The sequence below is a fragment of the Mustela nivalis genome (assembly GCF_964662115.1).
Source record: "Mustela nivalis genome assembly, chromosome: 9".
NCBI classification, from domain to species: domain Eukaryota; kingdom Metazoa; phylum Chordata; class Mammalia; order Carnivora; family Mustelidae; genus Mustela; species Mustela nivalis.
The window spans coordinates 66,121,582-66,135,323 of NC_139028.1; the positions used below are offsets into that span (position 1 = coordinate 66,121,582).

The window sequence follows — 13,742 nt, forward strand, 5'->3', positions numbered from 1 at the left end:
TAACCGCTGTCCCCTGGTCTGACATAGTGTTTAGTCAAATCCTGAGCAGTGGATGAAACACTCCATAAGCTTTCAGAGAATGGTGCTGCTGAGGATCTGAGGACAGAAAGACAATCCCACACCCAGAATGCATGTCTAATTCTGTGAAATCAAGCTGCCCTCTGTGGCAGGATTGAAAGAACAAATGTAGTCAACATGTCATGAAGTGGGTAGTTGGTAACCATGAGAAATGGTTACAATTCAAATTCTCAAAATTAGTCTCTGTTGCTAGAAGGTCTAACATTTAGCGATGGCAACAGCTAGATCAGACTTAATCATGTGGGGTTCCATAGTGTTCGACCCTCGGGCAGCTGTATAGCACTCTATGGCCTCCTTGCTCATGCACCATTGTGTAAACATTGTGGTGACTGATAGCTGATTAGGCTCTTTGGTCAGTCTGGCTGCATCTTCCATGGTGCCCATCTCTGGTGGGCAGTAATGTGTGGTACAAAGATATTCGCAACATATGCTTATGTCATTCTGCCACCCAGACCTCCTGGACTCTGGTTTTTCAGTCTTTTCCTGTCAGTCTCCTGACCAGCCCTAATTCACCACTGCCAATGATTCTGTATATGTGCCAGCCTCAGGATACTTCCTCTTTCACCCAAAGTGATCACAAGGTACACCACTTAAGTCTCCATGTAGGGGATCAACACTTAAAATAAAAGGAAAATTTGTTTGTGGAATATATATTATGCAACCGAAGGGAATAATGTGGATGCATATGTAATCATGTACTTTTTATATATGATTTATTGAAGGAGGCAGCTGAATAACAGTGCTGTAGAATTATTTCAATTCTAAAAAAGTAATTGAAACAAAATGTGTGCATGTAGTGTATATGTGTGTGTGTATATTGAGAGAGAGATCTATGGAATCAATCATTTCAAATGGTCAATGGAGATTATCCTTGGTTATGATTGTGGGGCAGAGAGAGAGCTCAACATTCACTTTTGTATTAAACATGCCAGTATTATTTATTTTCAATATTGGGCAGTATTTTAAAAGTAAATATTATTCCCTTATCTCTTAAAAGTAATAATTTGCTCCTGTAAGAATTAAAAAACCCCTGGGTGGCTCAGTTAGTTGATTGTCTGTCTTCAGCTCAGGTCATGATCCTGGAGTCTCAGGGTCTACCCCACTTGGGACTCCCTGCTCATTGGAGAGAATGCTTCTCCTTCTCCCTCTGCCATTTCCCACCACTTGTGCTCTCTCTTAAAAAAATAAAATAAAATAAAATAAAATAAAATAAAATAAAATAAAAAACAAAAATGAAAAAACCAATAAACCAACTATAGTATCACTCACATAATGACAGAATAATGTAATGTGACAACTGCTGGGAAAAAGCCAAGAACAGAATGCTCTGAAACTGCAGGCAAGGGAGCAATTAATGCAGCATAATGGGACCCGGACACTCTCATACTTTCTTTTTTTTCCCTAAAAAAATGGCTAAATCATTTGCATTATGGCAATTCACCTGACTCTTCTTGCATCCAGTTAAGGATTCATTAAAGTATACAGCTGGGCTTTTTATTCCCTCTGGAGGTAGCATTATCATCCCAAAAGGCCAGTAACAAAGCATTATGAAGGAAGGACTAGTATCAGAAGTCATGATAATTCTGTGTACCCGAGACTGGGATTGGAGTGGCTTCATTCTTGGTTCATATATCTGAACCTGAAGTGTAGACTTAATGGCCCACTCCTCGGTAAGTACCTGAAGACCCTAATGTTCCAGTTAGATGTTATTGATCAAGAACATTCAGATGGATAAATTGTGTCCTTAATGAACTGTTAGTATTTTACATTTAATACTGGCTTAAATCTCAGGATATACTTAAGACCTTGGCAATACCACTGTCTTGATTAGAGTTTTTCAGAGAAACAGAAGCAATAGGATATGTCTTGGATGCTGAGGATTATATGTGGAGGTTGAGAAGTTCCATAATCTGCCACTTAGAAGCTGGAAGTTCTAGCAAGGTAGTGGTATAATTCAGTCTGATGTCCTAGCTCAAGCAATCAGGCAGGAAGGACTGAATTCTTCTTCCCTCCCCCTATTTGCTCTATTCAGGCTCTAAACTGATTAGATCATGCCATCCCATAGAGGGAAAGGCAAACTGCTTGATCTGAGTTTACAGATTTTACTAAATCACATATGGCTAGGTTTTGCACAAATTCCGCTTAATCACTTGATTTTAGAGTCCTCCAAGTTGAAGATAGGATTTTTCATTCATTCATTGGATGTCATGGGAAATGATATATGATTACATGGGACACAATAAGCTAGAGGAAGGAGGAAAAACAGTAATATTATTAGCTAGAGCACACTATGCTCTGAGTTACCATTTCTTTCATTACTGAGTTAGCCCTTGACCTAAAGTTTGGGTTAATTTGTATTCACAAGGTAGGCAGGGTTAAAACAAACAAACAAACCGCAACAAAGCCACAACTGGCATTCCAACCAGAAAGAAACAACTGTTGCTCAAGTTTTGTATTGTTGAAAATGCCAAGTTCTGCCCTAAGTTCATCTTTGTAAAATAAAAATGTTATACTGTTATATAAAAATATATATCCTTTAAAGAAATGCCTATATCACTGCATTCTTTCTCATCAGCTCCCCTTCTGCAGCACTAGCAGGGAGGACAAAAGCAATATCCTATGTTGTGTTTGGGGCTAAACAGCCCACAGGCATCAGTAGAGGACAGGGGTGGGGCTGTAGGGCAGTCCAAAAGGGTGGGAGTTTTATTGTAATTCAAAGTACATCATCAAGAAAGTCAACAGATACCTCCTTAATATGGGAGAAGGCAGGGCCTTGAACTTCAGGGAAGGGATTTGACTTGGGGAAGTGGAGGTTATTCTGATTTTCTTAAGAGAAAGAGAATGACTGACGTTACAGAAAGGCAAATCTGGCAGCTGGCACAAAAGGCATTTTGTAACACCCATGCACACACAGGGCCTCTGCGATACTGGTGGCGAGTACCTTTCAATCCGGAATGTACTGGCCAATGGATTGCTTATAAGGCTTTTATTTTCTTTTTGTGTGCTAATTGCATTTAGAACTTACTCTGTATTCTCCACTATTTAGCATAAAATTCTATATGCATTTACTTCCAAACTATATTTTTCTGCGGATGTATTTACCACTAAATCACTAATAGGTGACATAGAGACAGAAGTTAAATTAAGCAAGGAATTTAATCTACAAAGATGGAATTAACCCCCCCCCCCCCACAAAAAAAAAAAAAACAATCAAAAAACCTCAAAAGCTCAACAGAAATGATCACAGATATAGCTGTTTAGAAATGCAGCAGGCATGGGCAAGCAGCTTATGGACTGTGAAGGAGAGATAAGAAAAGGGTACAGGAAATAGGTGTGGGGACACACACACACACACACACACACACACACACACACACACACAATATTATGTGCAAAAGAAGTGGAATGCATGGATGCCTGGGCAGCTCTATTGTTGAGCATCTGACTCTTGGTTTGGTTCAGCTCAGATCATGATTACAGGGTCCTGGAACTGAACCCTATGTGGGGCTCTGTGCTGTTTAAGATTCTTCCTCCCCTCCCCTCTGCTCCTACCCCCACTCACAGTCTGTCTCTCAAGTAAAGAAATAAATAAGATCTTGAAAAAAAAAGAGGAATGGATAAAAGATAAAAGCAAGAATGAAGGAACAAAGGTATAGAAATGAGACAACATTACAAACTAGTTGATACTGATTATATACAAAAGAAATCTACAAGACTTTGGCAACATATGTGAGGACAAGAGAGGAAGAGAAAAGAACAAGACAGCATAATAAACAATTGACCTATGTATCACTTTATGGGAGAGCATCAGTTCTCTAGTGATCAGGAATTGGTATAAAAGTAAATCTTATGTGTTAAATTTATGTTTATTTACAATGTACCTTTTAACACTTTGGAGTATTTACAGCTTCTTTAAATAATGTCAACAAGTTATCTTCAATAATACTGCTTTCATGCCAGCACAAAGTGGTAGCCAGGCACCAGTTATATTAAAATGTATCTCTTTTACTTAAATGTTTTCTTTTAGTCCTCATGTTTTTCCATTTGTAACTAACATTGACTTTCCAAGATTCCCACAGAAATACAGGCTGGATGGCAAGCCAAGGTCGGAGTATGGGGTGGGTGTCGGCATGAGGCAGGCACCCATGAATAGCAGTTATCCTTACATATTCCACTTCAGTCCTTCATTCCTTTAGCCTCTAGTTTAAAATGATGCTGTGTATTTATCCAACAAATATTTATTGATAATCAAATGGGTGAAAGCTTCAAGGAACATCAAGATAAACATGAAATATACCCTGACCACAAACAGATCAGTGAAGTCGGAGGAACAGATGTGAAATAAATGTCAAATAAATACTCCTAAACTCGTAAAAGTTCATAAAGAAAAGCATATTCTATTTTGTTTTTTTTTTTTATTAAATTAAATTGTTTTCAGTGTTCCAAAATTCATTGTTTATGCACCATACACAGTGCTCCATGCAATATGTGCCCTCCGTAATACCCACCACCAGGCTCACTCAACACCCCCTCCCCTCTCCCCTCCCAAACCTTCAGTTTGTTTCACAGTATTTTGGAAGTAAGGTGAAGAAATGTTCCAGGAAAATATTCTAAAGGACATGATATCTAATTAAGGATTTGGACAAAGGCAGGAAAGGAAAAGAAGAGTGTCTTTTTATGATACATAAAAGCAAAATACTTGAAATAGAAGTATTCTGGAAATTAAAAGAAGTTGACTGGGACATGAAGAGGAGAGTTAGCCATAGAAAGTCAGGAGACTGGTAATTAATAGCCTCCTCTAGCCTGTGATCACTATTAAAAATGTTTTGTCCAGCATTTTCTCTTTTTTGTTCACTACATAGAGAAAAATAAATTACTTTCTTAGCAACATTTCTCTTAATCTAAAATTCTTACACCCTTATCATATCATAGGGTGAATTTTACAATCAGTGTGGATTTTAAACTTCCAGTTTGTGGTCTCATTATGGAAAGCATTATGTTCAGCTCCTAGATGATAAAAATAACCAACAAATCTAAAATATTAACTGTGGTTCTACCGTAACTTTCCAATCCCTTTTTCAAAGTTGGCATACCATTTTACAATTCCATCAGCAATGTACAAAGGTAAAACTTCTCCAAACCCTTGCCAAAACATATTATTATTATTATTGTTAAATTTTAGCCAGCCTAAAGGTGTGGGATGCTATCTTGTTGTGGTTTTGTTGTGCATTTTCCCAATGACGAATGATGTGGAAGATCACTTACATCTGCATTTTTGATTTATAAGGATTCTTTCTAAATTCTAGATACACATTCTTTCTAAACTCTAGATATAGGATTTGCTAATATATTCTCTTATTCTGTGGGTTGTCTGTTGAGTTTCTCAATGGTGTACTTTGAATCACAAACTTAAGAAAAACTATGATCAAGTCCAATTCATGTATTTTTTTGTTTATACTTTTTGTGCCATACAAAAACGTTTCCTAACTGAAATTCACAAATATTTACTCATTTGTTTTCTTCAAAAGGGTTTACTATTATAGCTCTTGTATTTAAGTCTCATATTTTGAAATAATTTGTATATAGTGTGAGGTAGTGTCTAAATTCATTCTTTTGCTTGTGAATATGCAATTGCCTACCACTATTTTAAAAACAATACAGCTTCTTAAAAGTTAAATATCAAATAACTGCACACGCATCTATCTATAGTGTGATGTTCTTGATCTGAACCTATGTTAATGCATATCATTTCCAAATTCATTGAGAGTCATTATCCTAACAAAATATGCTGTAGGAAATAGAGTCTGACAAATTTTGTTTCCTTCTTATGTGCTGAGTCTAGGGGAAACATTTTGAATATTTATATCCATCTACTGATGAATATATGAGGGATAGGTATATATTCATGTTCCTGTATCTTACTTACATGTTACTTACATTACTTACACATTATGATATTATTCCTGTCCATACTTTACAAAATGTTTTATTTTCATCCTAAGAATTATTGAAGAATAGGTGGAATTACAAGATTTCCATTGACCCAAGTGGTTATGCAAATATGCATTTAAGCAAACGACTTTTTGCCATAGCAAGAAGACTCTTCTGAGACCCACAACCTCATCTCACTTTCCTGCAATGTCAGTCTTTAACACCTCTGAAGGGGAAATCTCTACCTTCTTCCTCACTGGGATCCCAGGGGTGGAGCATGCTCACATTTGGGTCTCCGTCCCCATTTGCTTCATGTATCTCCTTGCCATCCTGGGGAACTGCACCATCCTCTTTTTCATAAAAACAGAGACCTCTCTGCACGAGCCTATGTATTATTTCCTCTCCGTGCTGGCCTTTTCTGACCTGGGGTTGTCCATCTCCTCCCTTCCAACCATGTTGAGAATCTTCTTGTTCAATGCCACTGGAATTTCTCCTGATGACTGCTTTGCCCAGGAGTTCTTCATTCATGGATTCTCAGCTATGGAGTCATCAGTACTTTTTGTCATGTCCATCGATCGCTTGATAGCCATCTACAGTTCTCTCAGATACACCTCCATCCTGACCAGTGCCAGAGTCTTTAAAATTGTTCTTGAATTTGCCATAAAAAGTCTCTTACTGGTTTTCCCCTTCCCTTTTATTCTAAAGAGGCTGAAATTCTGTAGGAAAAACCTTCTATCCCACTCCTATTGCCTCCACCAGGATGTCATGAAGCTCGCCTGTTCGGACAACAGGGTAAATGTCATCTATGGACTGCTTGTAGCTCTAACAGCTATGTTAGACTTGGTATGCATTTCTGTGTCTTACCTGTTCATCTTGAAAATTGTTCTGGGCATCGCCTCACACAAGGGCTGCGTCAAGGTCCTCAACACTTGCATTTCCCATATTTCTGCTGTGCTGATCTTCTATGTGCCAATCATCACCTTGGCTATTATTCACCGCTTTGCCAAAAATATTTCTCCAGTTGTTAGGGTCATCATAGCTGACACTTTCCTTCTGGTTCCCCCTCTAATGAATCCTATTGTGTACTCTCTGAAGAGTCAGCAGATTAGAAATCTGATTCTCATGAAATTATGTGAGAGACAAGGTAGATGAGAAACTTGAGCTGCAATGAATGCTCAGCTCACTTGGCAATGTTTGAGCAAATGTAGGGGTACAGTAATGACAGTGAAGTAATAGAGATTGACAAAAATACATATTTCATATACTCAGCAGGCTCATCAAGTTTCAAAGTATTGATTTCATTTAGCAGCAACAATATCCAACATGTCTTGGGTTGTAAAATGTTGACCACTACATTTTCTGCCTCCTTTATTCCTTTACCTCTCTTCACAGCTAGCTATATGACTATGTCAACAATAGCTACAGAAGTACCTTCTTAATTTGAGTATATAAATTTTTCAATTTAGTATTCTAAAAAAAAAAAAAAAAGGAAATTAGTATGTCCATTTGGGAAAAAAGCAAACATAACTCTAACTCGGGCATGATCAGCTCTAACTGAAATGAATTGAAAGATTAATCACACACAACACACACACACACACACACACACACACACACAGCATCAGCATCCCCTAAACATCCCCTAGTTTGTGTGCATTTGTATGTGCATTGTGTGTTTTTGTGTATGTATGTATGTTTGTGTGTTGGGGACTGATATATGTATGTTTATGTGTATGTTTCTACAGAAATTCAAATAAATCATAAAAATGCTCCTGTCTCAAGTACTGTGAAACATGTACTAAATGTAAATACAGTAGCAGATGAGCAATATGTCATTAATTTATATTTTAAGTTCTCTGCAATATATTTAATAAATCTCCCCCTTTAGTATACATATTGGGTGAGCTGCTCCTTGAAAGTTTGTATAGTATTCTTTTTTTCCCCAGTTACATACCTAAGCAGTAGTATTATTTCTTAATTGTCTAGATCCTCCATCCCTGCGTATGTGATTGAAGTAGAATGTTTAACTTTCCATCTTTGTGTTCAGTGTCTAGCAAAGTACCTGGAACATATGAATTGTTTATCATATGTTTGTTGAAAGCATAGCAATCCTAGCACATTGTGAAGACACAAATATAATGCATGATAAGAACACCAAAGAACCCATTAAAGTATGTCTGCAAATCTCCATTAATATGAAGTTCACTTCTACAAACTAATTACTTGGATAGAAATTAAACTAAAAGTGGGGCACCTGGGTGGCTCAGTGGGTTAAGCCTCTGCCTTCAGCTCAGGTCATGATCTCAGGGTCCTGGGAGCGAGTCCTGCATTGGGCTCTCTGCTCAGTGGGGAGCCTGCTTCCTCCTCTCTCTGCCTGCCTCTCTGACTACTTGTGATCTCTCTCTGTCAAATGAGTAAATAAAAAGTCTTAAAGAAAAAAGAAAAAATTAAACTAAAAGCAAGCACAAATAAAGCATAAATATAGTCAGCAATCCCAAAATAAGTGGAGTAATCTCATGTATGTAGATAAGATCTAGGTGGGCCCTCACTAAAAATTAACTGAATTTAGTCTCACTTCTGATAAGCACGACTATTTAATCCACACTAAACCCTGGAAATTAGAACCCTGTGTTAGTAAGATTAGCAAGTGTTAGTAAGATTAAACACTCCATGCTAGAGATGGTGCTACATTACAGTATCCTAAGCAACACAACATTCTTAGGTGAGACATTGCAATGACTCACAGATAGGAAATAAAAGTCACAGGAACCTGGGGAGCTTCATCATTCTTAAATTCTGGAAGTCACTTTTAGCATCACCAACTCTTGTTCTCTTCACCTTTCTACTTTGCTTCAATCACTATTCCGAGTGAAACCCCCTACATGTTGAATAAATGGTCAGAGGTTGGAGTGATAGGTAGTGGGGACACTTCTTACATCTCTATTAACAAAAGAGAGTGGACTTTCAACATGAACTTCGCTTAGAGACTTAAGGAAAAGGCTAAAAAATACGAATTACTTGACATTCTTAAACCAGAACTGGTCATAATACCTTTGGATATGAACTCATTGTGATTGGCAAAACTGGGTCATGGCACTACTAGATTACAGTGACTGGAATACACAAAGGAAGATATTTCTTTTCCTAGGGAGGTTGGAGAAATGTTATTTGGAAAAAATAGAACAAAACAAGTTAAATAAAGGAAAACAAAATAAAACCAGTAGCTGTCTACTAGACCTGCCAAAGAGCACAATAACATTATTGAGGAAAAATATAAAAAACATGATTCAATAAAAAAATTATTAAAGGATATATAAGAAATGAACTCAAATAGAGGCCTTTAAGAGTTTGATTGGGAATTCTTAGAAAATACATCCATTATACTTTTATACAAGAATTAGGAATTAGTGTACTTAGAGAATGCAATTCATCATGGAAATGGTAAGTCATCTTTGGAATGCTACCTTTAAGAAGACAGACAAGTATGCTGATATATATCATCTTAACTGACAGCACCTATGTAAGAGCCAACAAAAGTCTTCCTTTCAATCTTTACAAGGCATTAGAATCACTTGGGAGTTTTTTAAAGTCTGGATATTATGTAATATCACAGACCAATTAAATCAGAATACAAAATTGTATTTAACCTATTATCTTATTGATGGATATTGGAGTTGTTTCCAAATTTTAACTGTTATAAATAAAATTCCTATAGATAATCTTAGAGATGTGTTTTCTTGTTGCAGCTGTAGTATTTATTTTATGGTATTGCATTATGATATTAATTTTTATTTTCCTAAGTGCAAATTAAAATGTGAGAATTCAAGTACACTTTTTTTTTTTTTTTACATTACTTACTAATTTCTAGGAGTCCTTTATACATACTTTGTCAGGTATGTGTGATCTTTATTTATTGTCAGATAGGTGTAATCTTTATTTATTCCTCATGAGTGGTCTGTCTTTTGGTCTTCTTAAAAGTGTTGTTCAGTGCCAGAAGTTCTGAACTTCTAAGTGATTATTATTACTTCCGGGCTAATCTTTTTAGAACCTCAATTATTCCAAAGTCATGAATTTTTTTAATAATTTTTCTTCTACATTTTTCCTTTTATGTTTAATGCTTAGGTCTATGACCTAGCTGAAATTAATTTATGATAAATCTCACTATTCATTCATTTATTTTTGTATATGAATTGCTTCATTTATTGAAAAGATTTTTCCCTTTTGAATTTTTTCACTGTCATTCTGTTCCTTCTTGTGTGTTGGTTTGCAACCTCAGGAATTTCTCAGGTAAAATCTGAAAAGGACCCCCATACAGGGAGGGCAAGCAGAGACCAAAGAAAGAGGCAGAGCCCTCCACATTTGTAGGTGGCAGGTTTAGTAAGCATGGAAACATGTATGAGATTTGTCTTGGGAAGTCGTAAAATGAGTAAATGTCCACACCTGCCTCCAGAATCTTAAAAAGTTTATATAGAGGCTTTAGTGGGGGTCAGTCATGTACACCATCCAGATGGTCTCAATAACACTGTGCTTTCTCGAGGCTATGTCCTTGAACATTTCAGGGCTCCCACTGTGGGAATGGTGCACAGAATGTACATTCTGAAGATTGGGAGGGGGGTGAGGACCTCCAATTATCCAGGCCCAGCTAATGGATCAGTTGACAGTCAGAGCCTCCTGATGAATTCCTCCAACATTGTGTCAATACCACACCCCTATATAAATGCAGCTTTAGAGTTAGTGAGATCCAACAACGTTTTTCTAATCTTGCATAGTGTAGATCTTTTGCATTTCCACACAAAGTTTACAATCGCCTTGTCAGTTTCTATAATAAAAGCTATTAGGGCTTGATTAGGATTTTGCTGAGCCAACGTTACTTTGTGAAGAATTGTTAGCGACACCGTTTTCTAACTAATGAGTCTGATCTCTCTACTTACAAAGATCTTCTTGAAATTTTGTGCAAGGTTTTGAATTTATCGGTGTAGCTATCTTAAAATAGTTATTGTATTGGGGTGGCTGAGTGGCTCAGTGGGTTAAAGCCTCTGCCTTTGGCTCAGGTCATGATCCCAGGATACTGGGATCCAGCCCTACCTCCGGCTCTCTGCTTGGCAGGGAGCCTGCTTCCTCCTCTCTCTCTGCCTGCTTGTGATCTCTGTCTGTCAAATAAATAAATAAATAAATAAATAAATAAATAAAGTTATTGTATTTATTTTTACATATTTGATTTTACTGATTAAACACCCTGACTGACATAAATGGTATTTTGTATTAATACAAATTATTTTTTCAAGTGTGTAGGATCTCAGTTTTGTATATTGTTGGCTGGCTTTTTAAAACCAACTTATTCTTGGGCACCTGAGTGGTTCAGTCAGTTAATTGCACAAGTGACACCTTTGGCTCAGATCATGACCCAGGGTCCTGGGATTGAGAATCCCATATCAGGCTCCCTACTCAGCCTGGTAACTGCTTCTTCCTCTGCCCCTCCCCACCACTTGTGTTCTCTCTCAAAAATAAATAACATCTTTAAAAAAAAAGTGGTATCTTCAAAAAGATAAAACTAACTTACTCTTGTTCATTGATGAGTGAATAAGGAAGCTGTGTATATTCATACAATCAAATATTACTCAGCCATAAAAATGAATGAAATCTTGTCATTTGCAATGACATGAGTGGATCTAGAGAGTATGATGCTAAGCAAAATAAGTCAAAGGAAGACAAATACCATTTTGTTTCACTTATATGTGGAAATTAAGAAATAAAACAAATAAGTGGGGGAAAAAAAGGACAAAGGTGGGAAAGAAGAGATTAAAGGGCTCAGATTTTTGGTTTGTGAAAATTGAGCATCAAAGTGTATTTTTATGATGAGTCCCTAAGAAGAGGCAGATTTAGGAAAGGAGAAAATGATGTCTAATTTGGATATATTGGTTTACAGGGATATTTAATTAGTGATCCAGGACTATCTGGAAGGATGAATCCAACTTGAGTGAAGTCTAGGCTAAAATACACATCATAGGGTGTTTGTCTTGCATCACTTTTTTAAAGACACAAACTCAACTCCCAGCATCTCTGCTTTGACTCTGATGGGCAGAGGAATATCTGAGCCAAATATCAAACAGAAGTCTCAGAGATTTTGCTCAGCATTTACCACTACCATGTCTCTTCCATACCTGGTTACTAAGGTCCTCTTTCTAATGAAAACAGTTCCTAATTCATGGTCTAGGTGCTTATTACATGTCCTTGGTATTAACTTTCTCTGGATTTCCTGCATCTGCATGTGTTTATATGCTTATTTTCAGAACAGATGCAGCCTGGTTGCAATCGCCAGAGAGTTCAATGCCCCTAGAGCTGGTGACTGGGGAAATAAGAAAGGGGAAGCCCTCTTATATGAGGAGGAGACTTTCTGGCAGTCAAATTCAATGACTTCTGCGATTTTATACTGAAAGCCTTCAGTTACTCTCAAAGATGCTCTCCAAAATATCCACTCTCTGGTGAGTACCCAGATATCCTTCTTTTTAGTTTTAACTTATATTTTAATTTTTTAAAATTCGTATTTTATTTTTAATTTTTTGGTAATCAACAGCACAGAACTTCGTATAGAGCAGGGAGAAGCCTCCAAAAGTCATACCTCTAGCAAGAATTTTCCTTTCAGAGACTAGTTAAAAAGACTGTTTACTTTTTGGAGGATCAGCCTTCAATAGTATTTAAATCCTCCTAAATTGCAATATTGACCGCACCAGGTTATTATTCTTCTGGCAACTCTACACAAGTGTTCCACAAATTCCAGGCTGAAAGAAATGAGGTATAATCTGTCAGTAATCTCTACAAGGACTTCCCTGACAAATATATACATGATTTGAAATAGTAATGATTTTTAAAGAAGGTTTAAATAACCAATTTTCAGATGGCAAGAAACAGAATTAAGGAGAGTTTAATTTTGAGAAGGCTATATACATTTGTGGGAAGGGTTAGGAAGAAAAGGAGTATGAAATCCCTTTGCCTTTAATAAGTGTCACTTTGGGAATCATATATTCTACCCAATAGTAGATCTAGGACATGAAAACAAAACAATAGACAACTCAAGGGAACTGGTTGTGATGAGTGTCAGGTGTTGTATGTAAGCAATGAATCACTCAATTTTGCTATCGAACCTCATATTACACTATATGTTAACTAACTAGAATTTAAACAAAAACTTGTCAAGTTTTTGTTTAAAGAACTAAAAAAGGGATGGGATTGACGACTGGTTAGTAAAACACTACAAAAAAAATGAATTCAGACCTGTATCTGAATGCAAAATAAAGGGGTGCCTGGGTGGTTCAGTGGGTTAAAGCCTCTACCTTCGGTTCAGGTCATGATCCCAGGGTCCTGGGATCAAGACACGCATTGGGCTCTTTGCTCAGCGGGGAGCCTGCTTCCTCCTCTCTCTCTCTGCCTGCCTCTCTGCCTACTTGTGATCTCTGTCAAATAAATAAATAAAATCTTGAATGCAAAATAAAGATCAAGTTTCTTTATAAGGAAAATATGGCCAGCAGTAATTTTTCTAAGCTAGGATATCTGAAAAGTCTAGTTCAAAGTGGCATGTATTTTTCACTGTATGGCAGCCACATAAATGCTTTGTTCTGTCAAAAGAGCTGAAAGAAGCTCTTCAAAAACTGCTTTTTTTCTGTGATATTTTCAGATCCTCATATTTTACTAACTCAGCATCTATCTCTCTCATTGTAGAGCCCTCTAAATGTATC

The 13,742-nt window shown here is 36.9% G+C and overlaps 1 protein-coding gene across 1 annotated transcript; it reads left to right on the forward strand.

Moving 5' to 3' along the window:
- Window positions 1-6,216: 6,216 nt before the first annotated feature.
- Window positions 6,217-7,161, forward strand: LOC309840299 (olfactory receptor 51A7-like; the record flags this gene model as incomplete). The annotated part of the gene is made up of 1 exon (XM_082682375.1): window positions 6,217-7,161. The coding sequence occupies one exon, from the start codon at window positions 6,217-6,219 to the stop codon at window positions 7,159-7,161; it is 945 nt and encodes a 314-aa protein (XP_082538501.1).
- Window positions 7,162-13,742: the final 6,581 nt, after the last annotated feature.